Raw genomic sequence first — 25114 nt, forward strand, 5'->3', positions numbered from 1 at the left:
TCGCCCGCCCTGCCGGAATGAGCGCCGCAGGGCGGGGCGGCAGCGGCCGCGCAGGACGCGGGGCGGCGCTGCGTTCTCCCGTGTCCGGACACAACGGGAGCGGCGGCGGCCGGCGGGGCCGGCGCCGAGGGACGCGGCCCTTCCTCCATCGCCCTCGCCGCGCTCCGAGCCAGGTGAGTCCCGGCCCGCCGCTCCCGCCGCTCCCGCCGCTCCCGCCGGGCGGCCGCGCGGGGCGGGCGCGGCGCGCGGTGCTGCCCCCTGCGGGCCGGCGGCGGCACTGCGCGCGGCGGCGGCGGGCGGAGGTTGCGCGCCCCCAGCGCAGCCCCGCGGCGCGCTCGGGCCCGCGCGCGGGAGCGCCCCGGGGAGGCCGCGCGGGCGCGGGGCCGGCAGCCGGGCCGGGGGCGGCGTGCCCAGGGAAAGGAGGGCTGGCGTTGCTGAATCGGGGACGCCATCAGGCCGCTTTGGACTCGGATGGACTAAAGCTGTTGTCCAGGTTTGTCGTCTTGGTCATCCTGAAGAAAAGGAGCTGTCGGGTTAGTAAATGTATTCATCAGCAAAACAGAACATCCTGTGTTTTGTGTGCAAATAAGGTTCTTTTGAGTCTTTGGGCATAAGATTGGCTTAATTGAATCCCATATTGAATTTTGTTGCAAGACAGTCTATCATTGAAAAGTATTTCATTGGACGCTTAAAATAATTTAGACGTATAAACCGATTTTCTTCTAAATAAATAAGCCAGTGTTAACGTAGATGTAGCCAAAATGTCGTGCAATGTACATTTAATTTAAAAAGTCTGCTTTATAGTTGAGAAGACTAATGGTGTTTTACAGGATTTTTCTAGCAGTCTGTTGTGCATTGTTACTGCAGTAGGTGGTTACAGTCAAGGATCTTTTCTTGCACGTACAAACAGTATGTGGCTAATTTTAGCAGGAATGAAATCTGTGGAAATCAATTTTAACATCTACATGAGTGCTTGGAGATCTGGGCATGGAGGGATATGTGCTTTTAATGGGTCTCTTCCCTCTCCCATTTTCTTCAGTGCCATACTTCCTTGCTGTATTTCCTACAGGCCTTAGAACTCAAGAGTAGAGTAATGCTTTGTACTAGTCAGTATGCTGTGGATATGCAGAAAGACTTTGAAAATCGTTTTAAATTGTGTGAAATGATGAAATGAACACCACAGATTAAAATAAATTGATCATACATGTAATGATAAACAACTGTATAAACATATCTGAGCTGTGTAGAATACTGCTTTTGTTAGTAGTTTTTTGGTAATGCCTTGTTTAGCTTATTGCAGGAAGACCACCAAGCAGTTGAATGTTATGACAGAAATGTGTATCTTTCAGATACAAATAAAGCTAGGCCTTGTTCCTAGAGCCGCAGGGAAGCAGACCTCCATTTCAGTAGAATGCTGCATGGTACATACATGTACCTGTGTCCATACAATGCCAAAAAAATCTTAGTAGATCGGTCAATTTTTCAATTATGCATTCAAAAAAATAGTGATTTCCTTTCAAACGGTGTTTTGTATGACTTTGTAAGTAATCAACATTTTAAGTGTAATTTATTTTTTTCTATAGAGTGAAAGAACTGTATATTTTTTAATAAAAATGAGCTCTAACAACTTGGTGCATCATCCTTGCTCTTCTTAATTGTCTGCATTGTCAATCCTCATTCAGTTTGCTTTGAAAAACCTCATGTGAATTTCAGCTAAAAACCAAGAACTGTTACGACTATGTGATTAGCTGTTATTGTGAGAAGACAAAATGGCTTTTTAAGAAGAAATACTTGTAGATGACATTTTTTTGGTGCATTTAAATTGTTTGTTTTTTAATACAAAATTAATTATTTTAATTAATGCAATATGTAATACTTGAGTGAAGCACTTTGGCTCTCTCCCAGTCATTAGGCCTAAAATGAGTGACTGGTAATTGGCAGCCATGTAGTTGGGTCAGTAGAACAGTTAACTCTGCTGAACAGAAATAGTTGATGTTAAACAGTCAGTATATATATGTATGTATATATAAATGTATATATATATATATATATATATATATATATATATATGTATATATAAGTGCCAAATACAGGCAAGGTAATTTTAAGCATATATAGAAATTGATTGAAATTTTTCACCATGGCTCAAATTTTATACACTGCATCCTCCTGATGCTGTGATGCACAGTGTCTTCCAAATCTGCTTAAACTTCTTTTTCTTAGGGGTGACTTATATGGGCATTTCAGTACCAAAGCACACCCTGATTATTGGCTGCAGTCTGTGATCTTTGTGCCTGTGTGCTTTGCCGAAGTAAGGGCTCATTTATTTGATCACATAGGCTACATGCATCCTGCTCATCACACCCTTTGCATTGATAGCAGCATGTAGTTTGAGCTAAAGGAAACAGAAGCCCTGGAATGTACATATTTTTCTTTGAAATGATGAACAAATTTTTGATGTATTTGAAGTAAAGAGAAATTTCCAGTCTGACAGTGGCTACATCAGTGGTTTATAACCTACTGCAAAAACCCTTGTACTGGTTGAATTTGGCATAGTCAGGCTGCAGAGGATGTTTGATCCTATTTTCCTTTGTTTTGATGGATCTTTGTTTTTTAACCTTTATGTACCTGGGATATCCAGAGTTTGCAATGCCTTTTAATTTCTGTGAATCTGTTAATTTCTTGTGTCTTGAGCGGCAAAGTTCAAGATACGATATTGTTGTGTGAAAGGCAGAAATGTTTGTTTTGTTGAATGTCTGACCTTTTAATGTCACTGGATTGCAGGTGTTTGGTAGGAGTGAATGGGAAAATTTGGTTTATCTTTTGTGTGATGTCTTTTTTCCATATGTGTTTTTTTTTTTTTTTTTTTCCCTCTCCAAACTAGGGTCTCTAATTTTTTTGAATGTTTCCTAATTTGGGTACTTTGTTGTATTTCTTAATATTTTAATATTTTTTTCTGAATTCATTCCTGTGAAGACCGTAACTGGAATTGACTTTGACACTTTTAGTGTCTCTTATTTCATTTTTCATCTGTCCCATTTCTGTGTTTGCCATTAAGACTCTTTGCAGACTTCGAGGTCTTCCTTTAATGATATCTTTGGGCTGGTCTGTGTGCACAGACCAATATATGATTATAACTCAAAAATCAACTATCTGTCTTTTAATTAAATCTTCTGAAACATGTTTCTGCCAATCCTTCAAATACAAAAACAAATCTTTAGGGGAATTCCTCCCCCTCCCCACCTTCCCCAGTGGTATGGAGTGAATGTATGTAATGTTCACCTCCCTGTGTACATTGATGATCTTGGATTTCTGAAATAACTAGAAAAAAAATATTTTTAATGCAGGCATGAAATTACAATATAATTTTGGGCTTGTTTTATCCAAAATAAGTATAAATTGGAGCTGTTTGTATCAAAACCTTTGTTATTAACTGGTCAATGTTAAAGGTATATGGTGAAAAGCTAGCTAGGAAGACAGTAGAGATGTTACTTTGACATCAGCTGGTTATTCAGTTGGTTTTTTTACCCTTTACTGGGTCTGGCTGGATGGAGTTAAATTTCTTGAAAGCAGCCTGTACAGTGCTGTTTTGGATCTGTGGCTAAAACAGTCTTGGTAACACACCGGTGCTGAACAATGTTTGCACAATGTCAAGGTTTTCTTCCCGCCCAACTCTATTGATTAGACGTGGGGTGGGCAAGAGATTGGGAGGGCACAAAGCTGGGACAGCTGCCCAGAATTGGTCTGGGGGTAGTCCACATCATGCAGGGCTGTGCTCAGCCATGAAAACTGGAAGCAGAGGGGGGTTGCCTTCCAGGGTGGCTGCTGCTCAGAGACTGGCTGGGCATTGGTTTGCTTGTGGAAGGTGGTGAGTGATTTCCCTTCTGTCACCTCCCTGCTTCTTTCCTTCTGTTAAACTGCCTTTGTCCTGACCTATAAACTTTCCTGTGCTTCTTCCCTTTGCTCTCCTTGCTCCTGAGGGAGGGGAGGGTGGGACAGCAGGAAGCGGCTCTGTGGCTGCTTGGCTGCTGCCTGGGATCAGCCTGGCACACCAACGCTGGGAACCCGCATTCCAGCAACAATATTTGTCACAGGTCTGCATGAAAACATGGTTTTGGGCTTAAACCATGGCAGACTTTCCTACATATAGCTGTCTGAATTGGAAAAATTTGGAAGGATTGGTAGCCTGTTCTTCGAATTACCTCTGTTAAATTTTTCTGGCATAGTCTTGGACTGAGAAGCCCAGAACTGTTAAGTTGAAATGTTCTGAAAATGTTGGACTGTGTTTCTTGTACTTTCTTGCCCTTTAAAGGTTGTGGATTATTTTTTATGTTCTCCCATAAAGTGAAATCTACAGAGTTTAAAAAACACAAGAAAATTCTCTGGGTTTATACTTTTTTTGTGGTCAGGGATGTTGATGGCATAAATTCTCTATACTTAGCTTTCAGTGAGTTCACATGGAGGGCGGTTTCAGTATTAATGGATAGATGTTAACAGCAGAAAAAGGCAAATACTGACATAATTTCCCCGTTTCCTTTCAGATGCCATGTTACTTCTTTCTTAAAGCTGTATAGAAATGCATAAAGCATCTTTGGTCTGGATCTTGAACATATCAAGATCTCTTATCTTCTTTCTCCTGAAATAAAACAGTGGATGTCCTGAACAGGCCTGCCACCACACTTGCATGTCAGCGGGTTAGTCTTAAGTCTAGAAAATGGTAGTAACCAGGGAAGGATGTTCCATCTGAACTACTGCAAATGTTGTGCTTTTCAGTCTTCTTTAGAATCTGGATGATAAAGCACATAATGTCATCCACATTAGAATTGCTTGAAGAAAATCCTCCAGATCATGATACAGCAGTCATGTGTACTTTCCTCTTTTCTGCAACACTGCCATTGATTTGTTTTTCAGATTGTGTGTATTTTCACAGCTGTCTGCGTTGCAATGAGATGAGATTACTACAGTTCTAGAGCTGCCCACTAAGGAGTTTTAGTGTACACCCATCCATCTGCTTAAGAGTGAGAAGTTTGTTATGTTGCCCCAACCAGTTTTCTAACTTACTGATGTTTGTGGTTACATCAGAACACTTTGAAGAGCCCTATCTTTAGGGCAGCATTGATGTATCAGTCATGGATGTTGATGCAGTACAAGGAAGATGATGGACTCGCTGAGTGGTTTGTGTTGGAAGAGACATAGTTCAACTTCCTGCCATGAGAAAGAATGCTTTCCACTAGACCAGACTGCTCAGGGCTCCATCCAGCCTGGCCTTGAGCACTGCCAGGGATGGGGCATCCACAACTTCTCTGCACAACCTGTTCCGGTGCCTCACCGTCCGCACAGTAATGAATTTCTTCCTAATATCTAATTTAAATCTTCCTTTCTTCAGCTTGAAGCTATGTCCCCTTGTCCTACCACTGCATGCCCTTGTGAAAAGTCGCTCTGCAGCCTTCTTGAAAGCCCCTTTTTAGTACTTGAAGGTACTTTAAGGTCTTTGTGAAGCCACCTCTTTATGCTGAACAACCCCAACTCTCTCAGCCTGTCCTCATGGGAGAAGTGCATCAGCCCTGTGATAAGCTTTGAATGGGTCCAGAGGAGAGGCACTTCCTTGTGTTGGGAGCCCCAAAGCTGGATGCAGCTGCAGTCCAGGGAGGGTCTCATGAGAGCAGAGTGAGAGAATTGCCTCTCTCAATGTGCTGGCTATGCTGCTTTTGATGCAATAGTATGGTTGCTTTCTGGGTTGTGAACACATAATATGCAGGAAAACCTCCTTGGATCAGGTATTTAGTCCTGTCAAACCACTGGGGAGATCACAGAATTATTTGGGCTGGAAAAGACCTACAAGATCATCAAGTCTAACCTGTAACCCAGCACTGCCAAGCTGACCACTGAACCATGTCCCTGAGTGCCCAGTTTACAGGTCTTTAATATCTCCAGGGATGGGGATTCCATCCCCAGGAGGTAACTCCACCACCTCCACAGGAAACCTGTTCTAATTATTGACAACCCTTTCAAGGAAAAAATTTTCTTAATACTCAATCTAAATGTGGTCTGGTGCAGCTTGAGGCGATTTCCTCTCTTCCTGTCACTTGCTACCTGGGAGAAGGGGCTGACACCCACCTGGCTGCAGCCTCCTTTCAAGTAGTTACAGAGAGCAGTAAGGTCTCCCCTGAGCTTCCTTTTTGACACCCCCAGTTCCCTCAACCACTCCTTGTAAGATTTACTCTCTAGAGCTTTCACAGCTCTGTTGCCCTTCTCTGGACTCACTCGGGCACCTCAATGTCTTTCCAGTACCATAGTTTAATTTCTCAATTACAGTATGATTATTGTGATGGGAAGCTGCTTAAGTGAACTGAGCACTTTGGTTTTGGAGTCCAAATCAGGCCCTGATCTCTGTGGGTAGATTTGGTGAGGATCTGGACTTCAGAAGCAGAAGCCTTTTTTAGAGTGTATTGGAAAACAGAAGTAACCTCATGCAATTGAATATGTTTGTGGATGGAAGTGTGTGCAACAGTATGTCTATAACTAATGATATTAGAATAAGAAAGGTGTTGATTGGACTTCATGTATGCCTCAAAAGCCTAATTTAATTGTTTATTTTCCAAGTAATAGTGGTCTCATAGTCTTGCCAAAAGGTTAAAGGCTGAGATCGTCTTCCTGTTAAATACAGTAGAGAGACAAAGTGCTGGAACCTGTGGACCAAACATATTGCATGTGTTAATTTGGTGTTTTACAGCGATATTACTGATCTCCCTCTGCCTTATGTTGCATTGTTTATTTTGCTTGATTGACATTCTGTTATATTAGGATGAAGTGAATTATTTATATGCTTGTCCACATATATAGAAGTGATTATACTGTAATATTAATAGAAGAAAAAGTAATTAATTTTGCAGGCACAGATTGTTTTGACTTCATTACTTTGAGAACATGTGAAGCATAAATCACATTTTGTTATGAATTAGTGTTCAAGACTGTTTGTATCTGAAACATTGGCACTGATTAGAAAATAACTTCTTCTGTATGTTAGAAATTTCCATGCTAACTTAAAAATTCTTTTATTTAAAAACAGACTAATAGTTCTGTGTTTCTAGTAACCATTGTAGTCACATTCTGTTTTCCTGTTTATATATGAATGGAACTTGCATGTTTCATGATATTTTGTCCTGAGTTGAGGGCTATATGTGAACTGAAATCATACTTTGCTGTTCAGTTCTGTTATCAAGTATCTTGTTTGGCTTATAAATATGTTTCTTAAGTGTAAAATTTTTCATGACATGGGAGAAATACCATAAACTCTTCAGGTTTTTATGCATAGCAGGTAATTATATGAATTTGGGAATGTTTTGAATGAGAGCAAATGTTAAAGGATTATTTGATTTGGTATGACTTCCTGGTTGTATATGCAGAATACAATCAGTGGTATATTAACAGTAGAATTGCACTCTGTAATTCATCTGTAGTCCACTAATAGTTCAATTATTAGTTCATTGTATTTCAGTGATCATTGAATCTTAATTGACTTAATGTTCTGCTTTTATTCTTTAGTGCTGCAAGCTGATTGCCTAAGAACGTGGAATATAATGCGGATGCAGTTGCTTGAGCATCATTTCTTCCAAAGCTTATATTCTACAGATTGGTAGCCTGAATGATTGATTGACAAGAAACGTACACAGGACTGATACCAAGAAAACATTTTGTCTGCTGCTGTTTTGTTTAATGAAAATGGTGCAGAGTTGCTTCATCTGAAATGCAGTTGAAAAAAATGAGGGAAATTTTACCAAGATTGTACCCTGACCAAATTAATGATAAAAACAATTCTTTAACTACATCCCCAAAACAATCTGATGATAAAACAAATCTGTCAAAAGGGGCAGATGACCAAAACTGCTGTTACCAAGGAACTGAGGCTGAGAACAATAAGTTGTCATTGATAAGCTGCATAAAGTGCAGAAATGTTCAGAAAATTTCAATGCAAGATATAGAGAAGCACAAGAAGCTTGGGTGGACTGAAGACAAAAATTTCATCTGCAAGAAGTGCAGTCATATTAAACCACCAGCTTTTGATTTTGTTCCTGAGGGTGCCAATGCTGCAGACTATGAAAAACATGAAAGAAAAACTCCAAGTAAAACCCAAAAAACGTTTAAAGTAAAAAATTTTCTGCCAGGCAAATACTACTGTGATAAATGCAGATTTTCAACAAAGGATCCTTTACAGTATAAAAAGCATGTAGGGCAACATGAAGAAATTAAGTTTCTTTGTTCCCACTGTAGTTATGTATCCTACACCAAAGGAGAATTCCAGAGACATTTGGTGAAACACACTGGAACCTTTCCGTATCAGTGTGAGTACTGTGAATATGGTGCTGTTAGACATGACTATATAGTTAAACATACAAGGAGAGTACATGAAACACCCAGAAAACGGCTGTCAAATACTCTCATGAACCACAAGCAAAAGAAACAGAGTCAAAGCACTTTATGTAAAAAGCAGAAATACAATAAAATTCGTTTCCAAAATGAACTTTCAAATTTGTCATCAAATATGGTTTGTGATATTCCAAGTAAGGCAACTAAAACAGTCTGCTTGTCTCAAAATGTAGAATGTAGCATAAACACATCATCGGTCCAGGATAAGACAATATTGGAGCCATCTGCAATGAGTGTATGTGAGAATCAAAGTGTGGAGGTTGAGGTTTATTCTCCAAAAACCGAGCCTTTACAACCTGGGATGCCTTTAACAGTAATTGCACCATCTGAACTTGTAGTTCCTTCCAACTGTTTAGCTCAGATAGTAGAACTTAAAATAGTGAATGGAGCACAACAGCTGGTTCTTAAACTAATTCCTATGAAAGAAGCAGCTTACAAACCTGTGAACTGTGCAGAAGAGGAATTTGAGAATCAAGGTATAGAACAATCTGCAGAAGTAAATAAAACTTCTGTGTGTAAAAATGAGTTACTAACTATGGAAGTGAATGTAAACAAATTATCCAGTGTTAGTAACCAGCTTAATTTGGATAGTACGTATGACAAGAATTCGGAATGTTTTTGTTCTTCTGATTCTCAGCTCTCAGGCTATAGCTCTGTAGCTATTCAGAGGGAAGACAAATCAAAATTATGCTTTCATTTGGTGAAAGGTAGTGATGTCCATTCAGGTGTTATAGAACTTCGTTCTCCATCTCTGGTGATGAACAGCGCTGAAAAAAAAAGTGATACTAAATCCTCAAGGGGGAAAGTAGATGGACAAAACAGCTTGCAGAGCGATATATATTGTTATGAAGAAGGTGAAGATACATACTGTCCAAAACACGCTTTCATTTCCGAAGGTAAAAGTTCCAAGAATATTTCAGTACAAGCTGCTCAGGAGGGCCAGAATTTTTCTGCTGTCCATAAAGAAAAGGATACATTGTCTGTGAAGAGGGTTGACAAAGAATGTAGGAGTCTACCAGTCAGCTCTAACGAAGCACATTTAGCTGGAAAGGGTTTTGATGAAAAATCTATTACATCTTCTGAAGCAGGAAAAAACTTTCACATTACTAAAACTCCAGCTTTTGAGGATATAACTTTTGGCTTGAGCAAAGTAAAGAGAACTGAAACCATAAGCCAAAAGAGTAATCATCTTCTGAAATCACTTGAACTACAGAAGATGGAAAATAAAGGCAGTCCTTTAGAAGGACCTGTTATTTCATCTGTATTTTCTCTTAGCTCTGGGACTGAAAATGTTCCAGAGGATGTCAGATGGGATGACACAAGACACAGGAAGAAATCAGCAACATTGCTGTGTAGAAAGATTGCTCAACTCATGTCTGCTGCTGAACCTAACATGAAATCCATGCCCTTGAGATGCCAGGCTTCCAGTAAAAAGTTGCTCTTGCCTCAAGAAAGTTCAGCAAGCTGTGAGGGAGCTGTTTGTGCCACTGAAGTGGAACAACCTGCAACTTTGTCTGAAGCACATGGTGGAAGAAGTGTGATTAGTAATGAAGAACACAATGAAGACCAGCTCTTTACATTTGCAAGATCTTCTAAAAGCAGGGTGACTAAAAATTCCCACGTTGCTACCCCAGTGTTTATCCCCAAAGGGACAATGCTGAGAGTGCTGAATGCTACTAGCAGTCAAAGCTCCTATGGAATAGAAAACAGGAGTGAAACATCAACTCCTGTGCATCACAATGAAATGTTTCTGCCTCGCCCAGTTCCCGTCAGTGTTTCTGAGACACTCAGCAGTAGTTTCCCATGTTTGCCTAATCAGAGCGAACCAAATGCTGAGTCCCAAACTATATCACTCAGGCAGAGACCAAAGCGAGAGGCAAGTACTAAAAACAACAGCAAGCAAACTGGTGTACCATTTCAGAAAAGCATTGAAGTGAGCAAGCAAAGCAAGCCTTATTCAAAAAGTCCCAAAAATAAGGCAAAACAAACAAGCTTCAGAGAACTTCCTAAGAGGAAAACAAGAGCTCAGTCAGAAACCACTTCAAGTTCTGATATGTCATACCTGTTGACAGCAAGACGTCTTCGACTTCTTCCTCTGAAAACAAATCAGTTGATAAAATGCCCTCGTCGTAATCAACCAGTTGTGGTACTAAACCATCCTGATGTTGATTCACCAGAGATAATTAATGTTATGAAGACTATCAACAAGTATAAAGGTCAAGTCCTGAAAGTAGTTCTGTCAGAAAGGACAAGTAGTTGTCTTGGTGTCAAACGTTATCGAAAGCGTCTTACTCTTCAGAATGCTGAGATAGGAAACCAAGCAAAAAAGCAGAGTATGCTAAAAATGAAGCTAAAAAAGACCCACAAAAACAACTACCAAGTGGTGGAAACGTCGCCAGCTGAAGCACTTCGATGTCTGTTTAAGTGTTGGTTTTGTGGGAGAGTATATATGGACCAAGAAGAATGGATTAGTCATGGACAGAGACACTTAACAGAAGCAACCAAGGGTTGGGATGTTCTTTCTCTTCAAGCAAGAAAACATTAAGTGAGAGCCTGGGGGACGTTTCCCCTCTTGGTTTTAATGAGTGACACTAACTTGCTTGGAATGGAGGATGGAAAAAAACTGCTTTATTTTGCCAAAAGTCCTCTGCTGTTAGCAAAGTGAAGAAGAGAGTAGAAGTACAGTGAGATAGAGAAGCTGATAGTGAGGATTAGGCACCACTTTGCACTCTTGTGATTGAAATTTGTATTGGAGGTCAGCTTCATCTGCTCCATAGGAGAAATTTGAAGAAGATTTGCTATGCAAACATCTTTCTAGTTACTTTAGGATACTGTTCTGTATGTGGTTTGTGCTAGGTCTGTATGGATTAAAATCTTAGATTATGAGAACTTTGTAAATTTAACAGGGTTTAGTTTGCTTTATTACAGCATGGTGTTTCAGAGATCAAGCGCATCTGTATGGAAATGCACCTTTGGTCCTCCATGGACAGCAAGTGTATGTCATAGGTTTTAGTGGCAAATTAAGCACTATGCATATAAAGTAAAATTTAAATGCAAGTGCTGTGTTTCAGTGAAATAAAAACACTTCTGATGACTTCAGAGGAGGTACAAGGGTGTAAATGAAAAATCTATGGAATCAGTTCCTCCTGATAACACTGAAAAAATGAATTTTGTTTAGTACTGAGTCTCTACCTAGACTGTATTGTGTAGATGCAAGGGAGCAGAACACTGTCAGGATTCTGTGCCATCAAGCCAGAATACCATCAGGCTTAGGCTGATAGTGTAAAGCACTTCTCTATATGGTGTGAAGGCTGTTCTAAAATAGTATTAGACAAACATAAACTCTGTACCACCTTGTGTGTGATAGAAGCATTTACAGACTTGGTATTTGGTTAGAACTCTAGCTGGTGAGCTTATTTACTAGGGAGCTTGTTGAAGACTTCAAACTGAAAAGCCAAGTTGCACAGCTTTTACATTGACAGTGTTGAACCAGATTTTCAGTGCAATCTTTCATCATACTTAAGAATTTGGATGTTGTTACAATTTATTTTTTGTAGGCCTCAAATTCATACAAGCATGTGCCTAGTTACAGATTATGTCTGATACGTACTGACTTCAGTGCAGTGTAAACATTGCTCAGTTGCTTAAACACTTCTCTAAATCAGGGCCAAATGACAGCTTTTTAGTAAAAATAGGGATGGATGACACTGAAGTTACTGTTTCTGTATGTGAGCTGTGGATGTTTCTCTTCATCTTGTCAATTTTACATCAATTTAGAATCATATAGAATAAAGTATATTGAAGCACATACTTACAATTAAAATAATGTGTTACAGTTTTAGAAATATGAAAATCAATACTGATTCTAATGCTGGATGTGTGTTCCATGTTTGAATTGGGACTTCTCTGGTAAACTGGTAGTCCCTAACTCTTTTAACTGATGGTGCATTTTTGTAAACAGTTTAGCTGGAAATATTTTTTTATATACTCCAGCAGATTATACATTGTTTTGATAAAATATTTATCATATCTACACTAGAATGTAAATATTTTAAAACTGCATCTGACTGAGGTTTACTTTCAAAACCACTTACTGCTTTCCCATAATTTTGCAATACAGTGTTAAAATCCTTCTGATAGCTGGTGCTTTAAGTCAGATCTTTTCATCATGTACACATGGAAAATTTTTGTATCATTTGTATCAGACTAAAACTATTCCACAGAACAAACTTTGTTTTTCCTGTTTTGTCAATAATAAGGAAATGACAGTTCTCATTTTGTATTCAAATGGAATTATATTTTTTTAGATGGGTACACTAGAGGGTTTTTTTTCCCCACTTCATATTCTTTGATGCCAAACCTAACAGTGCTATTTGCATTTTCAATGATGAAAATAGTTTCCATTTTAAAATTGCAGCATAACATAAAAAAAGAATACTGAAATGGTCAACACAAAAACCCCCATGGTTAGCATTCCTCCTTTGTTTTAGTTCCTTCACTCCAGGTTACTGTTTGAATTAATTTTGTTTCTGTAGAAGCTACCAAATAAATAGTTTTGAATTTTGTTTGTAAGAGTTGTCACTGGCAAAATCAGAACATTGCTCATGAAAGCTGTACTGGGGGGAATGGGGAGAGTGTTGCTGCTCAGCTTTGTGGATTGTGGGTAGTTTAAGTATACTAGTAATGCTTGTCTTCTGTAAGCAAGTTTACTGTTTACTTTAGTAAACATCTGCAAAGCTCTGTACCTCACTGCCATTAGTAAACATCTGCAAAGATCTGTATGTTGCTGCCATAATCTGTTACCTAAATTGTTAAACCTTGGGGTTTTTATGGTTTTTAATTTAGATTTTTTTTTTCTTTCAACATGAAAACCTTATAAGTTAAATTGTATTGCAGTTATGAAATTCTTAAAGCAGATTATGTCATGCTTTTTGTTATGAACTCTGCTAAACTCTTTTAGCAGCTTCTAATACTTTTACTAGATAAAATTATGTCAGAATAATTTCCTTCAGGTTTAACAGTGTCATCAGTTTGAGAGATATAATTTACAGTGGATGTTTTCTTCCCTTCTGACTCAGCATTGAGAAATAAAAAGGTTGAAACAAAATAACAATTAACTGCTAAATCTTTTTAGAGCTAGTTTGTACCACTGGTTCGTACGTCATAAATTGCGTTGGAATGCTGTGGTTTTGGGCTTGAGTGGTTTTGTTCTTCTTGTTCCTATTCTATAAGGATAAAGTAACTAAGGTTCTAAAGTAACTAGGTGATTGTAATACATCTTTTTTTGTATATTACAACAACCTAGTCAAACTTCTGAGTGTGGTTAGGAAGATTATCGATGCTGTGCAGAAAAATCCCTTCATGTAAATACGGAATTGTAGTTTGCCTTCACATACCTACAAAATTTAGCTAGCCTTCCAAAACTCAAATTGTATGAATAAATATTTCTGGGTTTTTTTTCTGGAAAAATAATCGCATTCTTATGTTCTTTGCTCATACACACTGGAACATGTTTTCTTGCTGGTTTTGAAGTACATCTACTCATTGTACTTAAGATTTTTATCTCTACATTTGCATATGGTATGAATTCAAAGTGACTGTTTGCATAATGGTCCTACTGTGTAAGTGTTTGAAGGCTCAGGTATGGCACACAAGTATCTTCTACTTAAGCTGAAGAGTAAGTGCTCATTGAATAATAGAATTTACATGATCACAGCTAGCTTTAAAATCTCCAGTGCCTATAAGCATCAACTGACACTAACTTCAGTGGCAGCTGAGCACAGCTTGTTGTTGAGCAAACATGCACACCACATGGAATTATTAGACAGTGAGAACTCTGACACACAGTGTTTCATGTGTATTTTTAAAAGCAAGAATATTTATTTAATGACTGTGGTATACTTTATTAGGTTTTGCTACTTAGCAGAGTTTCAGTGACATTTAGGTAAGCAAGGGCAAGTTTAATTTTCATCTGAAGTTAGAACATAGAGTGCAAGATAAGCAAATTGGTCCGTCATTGTCAAGGTGTCAGGAGTTGGTCTCAATACCTTCCTGTGAATTAATATCTTGACATATTGTTTACTTGTATCCTCAAAGTGAAAATGCAACAATCAAAAAATGGAGTATATCTGTAATGCTTCCTTATATTATGGGGAGCTCCTTGCTCAAAAGACTAATCTGACTTTTGAGACATTTCAGTAAGAGTTCTATTTATATCTGTACAGATGAATCAGCGACAATAAGGCAGAAAACATCAGCATGACTTGAATGGATGTGTGAGGTAGCATTGTTCTCTGTGGTTTCCTGACTGATCCTTTCCATCAATGAGCGTTATGGGAACGGATTTGTAGAAGTCAATGATCTCTTCCACTGAATTAAATTTCTGTTGGGAAAAGATAGTAATCAGTGACTGAAAGTGAAGTTGCTATAACTAATCTATAACATTAAAAGACTTGCAAATGGCAATATTAAAAATAAGTGACATTTTTTGTGGAATTATGATTAGAATGAAAGCAATTCTAAAATTAAAAGCACCATATTTTGATCCTTATATTTCTTTTTTGTGTCTCTCATGTGCAGGACAAAGCAACTAGCTCCTGAGGGCAAAAAGGGAGCATGTCCAAACTCTGATAATGCAATATCACCTATAGAAGGTTGTGATGCCAGATGTGATGATATATATTGAAATGATGAAACAACTATAAATTGTTACTAGTTTTACACTTAAGTGTAAATTTACACTTAATTAGCAGTACATGATATTTTACACTTAATTAGCAGTACATGATATTTTACACTGCAAGTTTAAATGTACCTTATTAACCTTTTTCCCATTCAGATTATTGAGACAGTTGCTATACAATCCCTTTGAAGCATGGAACAAAAAGCATCTTGTTCTGTCACGCCCAAAAAACTGATATTCTCCAGGCAACTCCTGAAGTGGTAAAGGTCTGCTTCAAGGTTGCTGACCTGATCAAACAGCAAGAGAATGCTACACAAGGTGTTTATTCTCATCTGCTGTAGTGGAAGAATCCCATTCCAATAATTAGCAGTCCTTCAGTTTAAGTAGTAGTCTTCCATGTGTGTACCTTCTAAGCTTTCATCACGCCACAAAACTCTTACCGTATCAGTGTTTTCCTCTTGGGCTAGTCTTTGTATTCATTGGTATTGAACCACCAGAACTGCACATAGTAATGTAAGCTTACTTTGACATTAATACTTGTCACCTATTTATATAATATATTCTGTAAACACGGCTCTTCATTGTACACTTCGTAGTGTCTCGTGGTAGTGTCTCTCACCCCCCACCTGATTCACACTAACAGAATCTGATCAAGGATGTGATTTGGTGAAACTGTTCCTGTATTTAGATGAAAATGGTTTGATCTCAAAGCCAGTATGGTAATTCAAGTTTTCTTATGATAATTTTTACTCATATGCATCTGTTTTACTTTGCTGTTTTGTCTGCTTGTGTTCAAAGTCACTGTTGCTACTGAAAACCGAGGCAAAACTGGTGTGTATTTCATGCCTTATGAAAGTAATCCTTACTTTTTTTATTCTAAATTAACTCTTCCAGCACCAGTTCTTTTCCTGTTTTTGAATTTTTTCTACTGGCTGGGAAGTCAAAAAGTCTACTATGATTATTCATCTGCTTTGGAAATTTAATTAGGCTTCAGTAGGTTAATGCCACATTGTTCATTTTTCTAGCTGTTTAGTAATGGATAAAAAGTGTTTCAGTATTTTATATCCCTGGCTCTATTAATGGAACTCTGCATTTTGTTAGGTGTAAAGACACCTAAAGACATGAAGATGAAGAAAATTCAGTATTTGATTTGTTTCCTTTCACTGTGTGAAGAGACTCAGCCCATCTCTGCTGTCGTAGGGATTTCCCATCTGCAGATCTCCAGCCTATTCTGGGGAGATGGGAATAGGGTCTCAAGGGTTGCTTGTGAAAGGTGTACTCTGAATTGTGTTGGGAAGGTGGTGAAACTCCAGGTTATGTTGCACATCCTGAATGAGACCTTTCATCACTGAGCTGTGGACAAGATGCTTATCTTGTAAACCTCTCTGAGCTGAAGGTACTGGCTGTTTGTTGTGCCTCTTTTCCTGACAGTAGCTGTTGACAAAGCACTGTCAGTGGGAGGCAATGTGGAAGTGCTCCCTAATCTGCCTGGATGGGCCAGGCCAGTTTGGTGGCTGCTGAAGGTGGGTGCAGCTAATCCTTTTGGCTCACATGGAAATGAACTGAGTGAAATGGTGTGACTGCTATGACTTACTACCGTTTGAAGAGGAAAGGTATCTGCAAATGCAGTGGTGAGGATGGAGAATAGTGTCTGTGGCTGGAACAGGGAGATCCAGAGATACACATCAGGCTCTGCTCTAAACTTCTTTGTAAAGCAGGTGCCAAGCTGAAGAGAAGCCTACAGCTGCCTTTCATTTTGATGCATTTTTAATTGCATTGGGAATTGAGAGTGATGCTGCAGACATGCTAAAAGCATGTATTTCGTGTGTGGCAGATCTAGTTTTGAAAAGAAGAAAAATATGTAAATTTTGTGTCATGATCAGCTTTAAATGCGAGCAAGGTTTGTATTTCATAATTTTCCAAAGAACTATGCAGATGAAAAAAAGCCAGTGTTACAGGGATCTCTGGATCTTTAATAGTGAAATTGTCTGGAGTAGAGGGAGGCAGCAGCCAAGTAAAGGATGCTCAGTTTTGAATGTAAATTCCTAAATTCCATGTATGCATCATTTTGGGGATCTGATCTTTATAGCTTTATGTAATTTGGCCTTTAGAAAGCTCAATACAGTATATTAAATATGTATGTAGGTGTGAACATCTGTGGCTAAATAGCTAGCAAAAAATGTAGCTCCACTAAGAGAGTAAGTGATTTTTTTTACCCTTCTATTTATTACGTTAGAGTTTGATACTAATTTAGCTGCATGGAACTTCAGTTACTTTTACCATAAAAATCTGATGATCAACCCCTTTTTTTCCTCCTTATGGGAACTAATGATAAAAGCACTCATGGGAGTTAAATACATTTTAAAAAATAACTGTTAATTTAAAATCTTACTTGGTGATACAATATGTTAACAACTTTTAGGCTGTATAGTAAAAATTGAAAATTGCAATAAGATAGGGAAAACTGAATAATTTTTCTTATTTATGAGTGAGGAAAAAATGTGTTTTTAATGGATGAAAACAGACTAATTCAAAAGTGAAAACACACTGCAGAAAATCTGTTAAGACCAAACCTCTGAATAAATTCACCAACCATGGAAAAATGTAATAGGTCTGCACATGTTCATTGGTGTTTAGTTTTCTTTCTCATTGGCTGGTGAAGAGGGAATATTCAGCTAATCTAGATAGAGCAGCTAGGTTTGGCTGCACTGCAAAATGTGGTGTAACAAAGGGTATCCCTGCACAGGAGCAAAACAGAGTGCTCTGGAAAGATTTTTAATGGGTACTAAAAAATTATAGGCAGCAGTCTTCTGTAATTTACACCCTTAGAAAGTGTTTTCACTTTCTTTGGAAGAAAAAAACTTAGATGAGCTGCAAAAATTGAGGTGAGAGTTTTCAAGAGCCCTTTTGGGGAACCCTATGAGACTGCCTGAGATGGAAGAAGCTCTTCTGAGCAATGTTGGTGCCACTGATTGTTCATTACTGCTTATGTGCTTTGTGCCCAGTGCTATTTTCGTGTCTGCCGCTGAGAATAATACATAGGAGTGCAACATTGCCATGTTTGTGATTCCCTGGCACAACACTTAGTTGACCAGCAAAGCAGTTATGATTTTTTCTGTTGTGCTTGATCCAGGGGAAGATTTGAGTTAAAGAATCCTCAAAGAAGAAGGGATAAGTTAGGCAGTCATGATTACACATTTGGCCAGGTCTTGGATGCACTGTGTGTTGTTAACTAGATGCTTGGAATCCTTATTTTGGAGTTGTACTTTGCAATTTGACTAATCAGTCCAGACCCAGTGTTTAAGATATGTATTGTCTGTGCAGAAGTTGGAACAAACAACAGTCATATATTTTGGTATTTCCTGAGATGGGTGGGATTGTGTTCTCCTTCCTTTTAGTTCACTAAAAATTGTTGATGTACTGTTCAAGTAATTTTCCAGTTACCTTAATTGTTAAAGCTGTTAACCTAATGAAAATTTTGTTCTATGTCTTTATTCTCTCGTGAGAATACACATATACTACACTGTTCTGTAGCGTGCCTTATTTCTGTCATTGTTTCTGTTCTGAGCTTGTTTGTATTAGAGCCATTACAGGAAGACTAAACAATGTCAGAACCGTGGACAACTAAACTTGCTTTCTCCTAAGTCACACTAAAATTCCAGGAAATCATCTGGGAGTTTCAGTTCAGAATTGCAGCCAGTACTTTATAGAATACGGATGGTCACTACAGCAGCACCAGGATGATGCACTGCAGTTCTTGATTTGTGCAACCATGCAGCTTCCAAACTGTTTCACTGTGCTTGCATAATGAGGGATTTTTTCCCCCTTTATAATTAAACAAATGTCCCTGAAGAACAACTTGCCAGTAAACCGTGTTCCTCTTTTGAAAGTTCATGAATCCTATCCCATGTTTTCTAAGAAAAACTCTTAAATATAAATTTTGGACCTATCAAATGCCTTAAATCAACTCGGGTCATTTTGATTTCAGGCTTTTTAAAGTCTGTTTATAAAAAAGGTAAGTTCTGAAAAGTATTGACATGCATGTAAAGGATATTGAAGATTCAGCTACAGAGTTTTTGCTGCTTCACCTGAGTTGGATTTGTGTCAGTGATTTCCACAGCTAGTAACTCATAAGAGGCTGTTGCTTTGCTTTTTTGCTCTGCAGCTGAGCATTCTTTAAGTTTTATGTTGTGTTTGTCTTTTCTAAGTTTTTTGGTTAGTTCTTTTGTTTTGGTTTTTTGATTGTTTTGTTTTGCCAGTATCACATTTTTATAGAGTTGACTTTCATTTTAATGTGTTTTGTTTCTTGTGTTAAACACAAGAAAACTTGCAGATACAGTGTTTTTTTAACCATATATGTAGAATAAGAATTAGACTCTTATCATTACTATTATTGAATTTAATTATGTAAAGAAGCATTGCTTGTCTAAAGGGATTTTCTAATTGAAATTTACCATATCTGAAAGACTGATTGCTAGGGACCCACATGATTTAATTGCTTCTGAATATCCATGACAACTGTTATCCTGTTGCTTCATAGCACCAGGTCCTGCTGTCAGATATGTGGAGCTGTATATATTTGAAAATGCCTGCTTAAATTATCACAAGTTTAAAAATATGCTAAAATATGTGTATACCAGAAAAGGTAGAACTTATCTTTCCTTTTTACTTTGCAGATATTACTTTCAGTAGATAATAAGTATTTAGGAGATTTTTTAATTGATTTAAATCTGAATTTGAGCATGGAGTGCAAAATTTGGTATTAAGTTATGTTGAAGCTGTTTCAAATTTGAGACACTTAAAATGAGGGTATTGTAAAATAAACTTTAATGAAACAGCAAGTTTGTTGTGTGGGAGAGTTTGTAACTAATATTTAGTATTAAGAACTTGTGAAGTCTAACATAAAAGCTATAGGCTGTAACAGCAGATGGGATTTTACTTACACACTCTCCTCTGAGCCCTGTTCCCAACGCGTATTGTTGGCTTTCTTCCAGGAATCGTACTTTAATGTTGTATACTCTTCTTCCATAATAAACAACCAAAACGTATGGTTCAGCCTTTGATTTCTTTGAACAATCTCTAACCAAGAATGTCTCATCCTGAATGACACAGATTTAAATTATGGATTGTATGGTTAGTTCACAACAAAACTTGTAAGCCATTGTGGACAGCTTACAGAAGTTTTCCCCCAAGAGTTTACCTCCCATGTTTTGAGATAAATGGTACTTACAGTGTTTTTCTGTAACAGTATCTTCTCTGCTTTATGGCGATCATATTCTCCAACATACCACTCACATTTGTTTAAATCCTTAATTTTAAGATAGCATAATCAGTGCAGAGAAATCAACAAAAACTGGCAGAAGAAAAACCAGATTGTATCTAATCTGCATTTAAAGCACATGCAGCACAGTATATAATGGTAATGCATCTATATGGAGAAATCTGTTTACGAATTGTTAATCAAATTAGACATTTAAGTTCTTATCCATGGTTTCAAGAGCTCATATTGGACTTTCTCAATGGTGCTGAACATCCACGGCTTTCATGGGGGGTCAGGAGTGGTGCCATATAGTGTTAGTCCTGTTTCCTTAAGACTTGTAATTTTTTGTAGCAAAGCTGGTCTTTACCTTTTCAGTGGGTTTGGTAAGAGATTGCATTTCCTGTTCTACAAGCAAATGTTTTGATTTATTTTTGCATGTTGCATATGATGTAGGAGGTGGTGGCTTCTTCACTGTCAAGTTATCTATACTTAATGTGGAACCTGTAAAAGTAAATTCAGAAGGAAAAAGGTTGCATTTTTAAAAGCTGTAATTTAATTTTATACTATCTTTTACTGAGTAATTTTGAGAATAGTACTTTTAATTTAGAGTATTGCGATATTAACCTTTAAAATTTAGAGCTGTCTGTGAAGAGTGGTCTTGTGCTAATGCAGCATTAGTGATTTCAGATTAATGCCCCCAGAGATTTAACACATAGGTTTCCTGATGGATTTTAATTGACTTTAATCTGACAGGCTATTGTGCACATAGCAAAGTAATAAACTATTAATAAAACAGCAAATGCTAAATAAAATACTAAATATGGGACAAGGATAATGGTTCATTCTGTTCTGTTTTCACCTTTTGAGTCTCTTTTATTTGTGTTGGATCCCAGTTACTGTTACATTGGATCATATGAAAGCCTCTCATTATTCCATTGCCAGCTAGCATTGTTTCTACCAAGTTGTTGAAACCTCAGATGATGCAGAAGTTCTGCCATGCTGATGAATTTCTTTGTGACTTGTTTCAGTTAGCAAATTCTGGGCCAAGGGGTAAGGTTGCTCTGACATTAAGGAGAAGGTGTTGGTCTTTGGCTGTGTGTGCCTGCTCCGTGCAGGGGCCTGGAGGAGCTGAAATCTTTCAAAGCAAATGTGATTTGCTATCTCTACTAGCTAGACCCAGCTAGCCAGGTCCCTGTGGAGCTAAGGAAGTGCAGGGGCTGGGTCAGGAGCACAAGAAGTCACAGGAGGCTTAGGCTGACTCTGAGGATGCAGAAACAGCCACAGAAAAGCAAGGGCGTCCTTCCTTTGTAAATTTTCACATATGTGACATGGGGAAAAATTGTTAATTGAAGTTGAAAACCACCATATTCTGCTGTATAACAGAAAACAGTTTTGTGTTTTTCATGCAGTGCTGGTGGGAGAAATGATCCAGCGTCCATTTTAAAGGTAAATGAGAAAAATGTGTTTATCAATGGCTTCCATCTTTTCCTTCTGGTTACTGTCACCAGAGACAGTGCTGTTTGTCAGGTGGTATTTCACTGTGCTTTATCTGTTCATGCTTTATCAGTTTATTACTGTTATGCCGGTGTGTAGCATATGACAATATTAAATTTTACTAGGAAGACTTTATTTTACAGAAGGGAAGTGGTGTTCACTGTTCCATTTCATATTTGTACCATGTTCTGATTTATAACTGCATTACTTTTGTTTTTAAAACAAGATCCACTGATAGCAGTAGACAAAGAGCCATGATCTTCAGCAGGCAATCAGTCTGTTCAGTAATGAAATCACTGTTCAAAGGGCCTGGCACCAGACATCAACCTTTTGTTTCTGCAATCACTTTGACTTGTCAAAATATGAAATATTTTTACTGTTCAGCTCACTGGATCATAATTTTAGCATTTTTGTTTGCATTGCATTTTTAGTAGCTGGCATCCTTAGAATTTTCTTTTTAAAGAGACCCCACTGCTAGGACCATAATTGCTTTGTGGACCTGTGCTGTGTATTTTTTGCAGATTTTTTTTTTTTTTCTGGTGTGTTTTAAGGTGTGGGACAAGAAGGGTAAAATTAAAATTCTCTTGCAATGCTTATGTACCAAGTCCGGCTGAGATGGAGCTAACAACACCTTGCCAAGAAATAAGATTTTAATAAAATTAATATTTGTTCTTACAATATTTTTAAGCCAAATATAGACTTTAAGGGCAATTATAGGGTAGCAGGGGAAAAGCTACTTATTTGTTCTCTCCCTGTTGCTTCAGGCGTGCAAGAGGGACAGAGGAAAAAGGATACTCTGCTGTCCCAGAGAGCCTAAAGGAGCAAAAGCCCTGCTAAGGATGGTAGGAAGTGTCTGAAGTGGCAGCAGCAGAGACCTAGATGAGCTTTACAGACTATGTAAAGAAGGATTTTTAGAAGGTGTCTAGAGGGGAGTGTGTGGAATTGCACCCCAGCACAAGAAGGAAGCAGCTCAATGGAGGGAGCCCACCGGAATCTGGGAGCTGGGGCCTGTGAAGCAAAGCTGGGGGATGTAGGCTTGGTTAGCCTGGCAGTGACCAAAGTTAATTTCAATCCTACTTGATCTGAAGAAATAATGCAATCCATATGTTCTTCCTGGTGGTATTTGCTTTTACCAAAAGTGCCTGTTATGCACTAATAGGTTCTTGGCACAGCTTAGGTTTTGTTTTTTTTTTTTGGGTTTTATATATATATATATATATATATATATATATATATATATATGTAAAAGGGCATTTGCAGAAGCAATTAAAGGTGTCAAGGACAGTAGGAAGTGCATTGAAAATCCTCAGTGCAAACATACAAGCGTAACAAAATGAATCTGTTTCTTACTCTTATTTTTCCATGTTTACTTTGGCTTTCAAAGCAATCTTTAGCTCTTACCTGATCTGCAAAAGTTTTTAGATCTCCATCTACATTGAGGGCTAGGAAAAAGCAATGAATAGAAGTAATGTCAGAAAAGTATTTATTTTAGTGGCAGTGTAAGAGTCAAATTAGAGAGCTGTGCATATCTGTACTTCCCCAGAGTACCCCTTTCTCTTACTGATAGCAGCTTTGGGCCTTCCCAGGTTTTGGGTGGTAATTGTGTATTTAGTGTCTTGACATACTTCCCTTATTTTCACGACTCACTTTTTCAAGTTGCATTGAATTTTGGGGTTTTTTTTTTTTTTTACTCTCCATAAGATTTCCATATTTTAAGTGCATGTGTAGTGAAGCACAGTTTGCTTTTGTTCTCTGCTAATTTCAGCTGATGTTCCCAGTGCCTCTATAGGAAGACCCAGGGGGCAATTCTTCCCTGCCTGTTCTGGTTTTCGAAACTGCTCCTGAGTGGCTGGCCAGTTAGTATTTTGTTGTGTTTCACTAGGAGGAATATTGACCAAATAACTCGACATAACAAAAGCATAAGAAGAAAGAGAATACTAGGGATCACAAATATGGTCATATTTACTCCACACAATAATATTGCCCTGGAGAAATGCCATTACTGTAAACAATGTTACATGAGAGATTCTGTATTTGTCTAGGAAGGATGTTAAATCATTCATATACTTCCTATGCTGTCTCCTATATTTTTGGCTTTTGTTGCATATTTCAGTAGAAAAGAGATTACAGACACTTAGAAAGGAAAGATTTGTATAGGTTAGAAAAACAAAGTATGTCTAACTATGGAAGATTTCTGTGGAAGAATAATCGGCCTTTGGAAAGCCAGGTGTGTATCCTTTGTAAATTAAAATAGAAAATGAGGGGGAGAGGAAATGCTGAGGCTGGAGATAGGGTGTTAAATATATTGTATAAAGAAGTTCTATCACAGAAATAGCAGCAGAAATGTATACAGCAGCATGCTTTTAAAGATAAAAATTGGCTGTGCAATTACAATAGCTTGAAAGCAATTCCCAAAGATGTTCTTGTCATGCATCAGGGCAAAACTATCACTGCATGGCATCAGAAAGTGGTATCATTTTGCTTTTATTGCATAGTACAATTTTCTAGGGCAGAATGTTTAGTCCTTGAAGCACCCAGTACAAACTCCTGAAATTCTTCTATTCCTACCTGGCTTCAGGAGGATGCTGTTGTGCTTGAAAAGGTACTTCAGGTTTCTTCCTCAAACTTGTAACTGTTAGTAAAAATGATAAGAATTTAGTATTTCCTCTTTTGTCTGAGAGCATCTAGGAGCTACTGTGAAGAAAATTAAGTAAATTCATACATGAGGGTGAGGCAGTTCAATAGAAACCTTAAAGGGCTGTAATCAGTCTGGCTTGAACGGGTCAGCTAATGATTTCAGTGGGAAATAGTTGGACTGGTACTGAATGTTACATGGGGGATGTTACAGGGTTTGCTGATGCCAAATATGGCTTCACATAATAGTAAATAATGTGGAATGTTGCACTAGAAGTTTGTGGAGAGTTCATAAATCCTTTTTATAGGACAGGATAGGCATTGCATTTATTAATGCAGTGGATTCTATTTCTTGCTGAAAATCAGGAAATGGTGCCTTAATCCACAAAAGGAAAAGCCAGAGGAAATGATGAATTTATTAACACAAAGTGTAAACAGCACGAAAGCCCTGTAACTTGTATCTATCTTCAAAGTATTTTGGAGTAACATTGTAGTAGACCTTTGTGCATATGGACTTAGTGAGTGGTTTAAGCCATTTTTTCAAAGCTGTATGTACATCTAAAGAATTGACATGTTTTTAAAACATTGGAGGTTTCAATTTTTTAGAACTTGTTTTA

General features: G+C 38.1%; 2 protein-coding genes across 4 annotated transcripts in view; one reads left to right on the forward strand and one right to left on the reverse strand.

Annotated features, from left to right (window-relative positions):
- Positions 1-14971, forward strand: ZNF518B (zinc finger protein 518B). 3 transcript variants are annotated; one of them, XM_021554310.2, is made up of 2 exons: positions 1-173; positions 7546-14971. In XM_021554310.2, the coding sequence occupies exon 2, from the start codon at positions 7748-7750 to the stop codon at positions 10970-10972; it is 3225 nt and encodes a 1074-aa protein (XP_021409985.2). In that variant the 5' UTR covers positions 1-173; positions 7546-7747; the 3' UTR covers positions 10973-14971. The 3 variants fall into 3 exon arrangements, with proteins under 3 accessions (XP_021409985.2, XP_021409984.2, XP_021409986.2); XM_021554309.2 differs by lacking the exon at positions 1-173 and adding an exon at positions 349-533; XM_021554311.2 differs by lacking the exon at positions 1-173 and adding an exon at positions 349-493.
- Positions 14681-25114, reverse strand: part of CLNK (cytokine dependent hematopoietic cell linker) — a 25248-nt gene continuing 14814 nt past the window's right edge. Inside the window, exons 10-15 of the mRNA XM_031504576.2 lie at positions 24432-24495; positions 23265-23305; positions 20737-20870; positions 20340-20417; positions 20053-20208; positions 14681-14809 (exon numbers count right to left, since the gene is read on the reverse strand). Of these exons, the coding sequence (XP_031360436.2) occupies positions 14681-14809; positions 20053-20208; positions 20340-20417; positions 20737-20870; positions 23265-23305; positions 24432-24495 (602 nt within the window). The remainder of the gene's footprint in view (positions 14810-20052; positions 20209-20339; positions 20418-20736; positions 20871-23264; positions 23306-24431; positions 24496-25114) is intronic.

This window comes from Lonchura striata, chromosome 4, assembly GCF_046129695.1.
Source record: "Lonchura striata isolate bLonStr1 chromosome 4, bLonStr1.mat, whole genome shotgun sequence".
Lineage (NCBI taxonomy): Eukaryota > Metazoa > Chordata > Aves > Passeriformes > Estrildidae > Lonchura > Lonchura striata.

Coding starts and splice junctions, on each gene's coding strand:
- ZNF518B (XM_021554310.2), top strand. CDS start 7,748: ATGCAGTTGAAAAAAATGAGGGAAATTTTACCAAGATTGTACCCTGAC.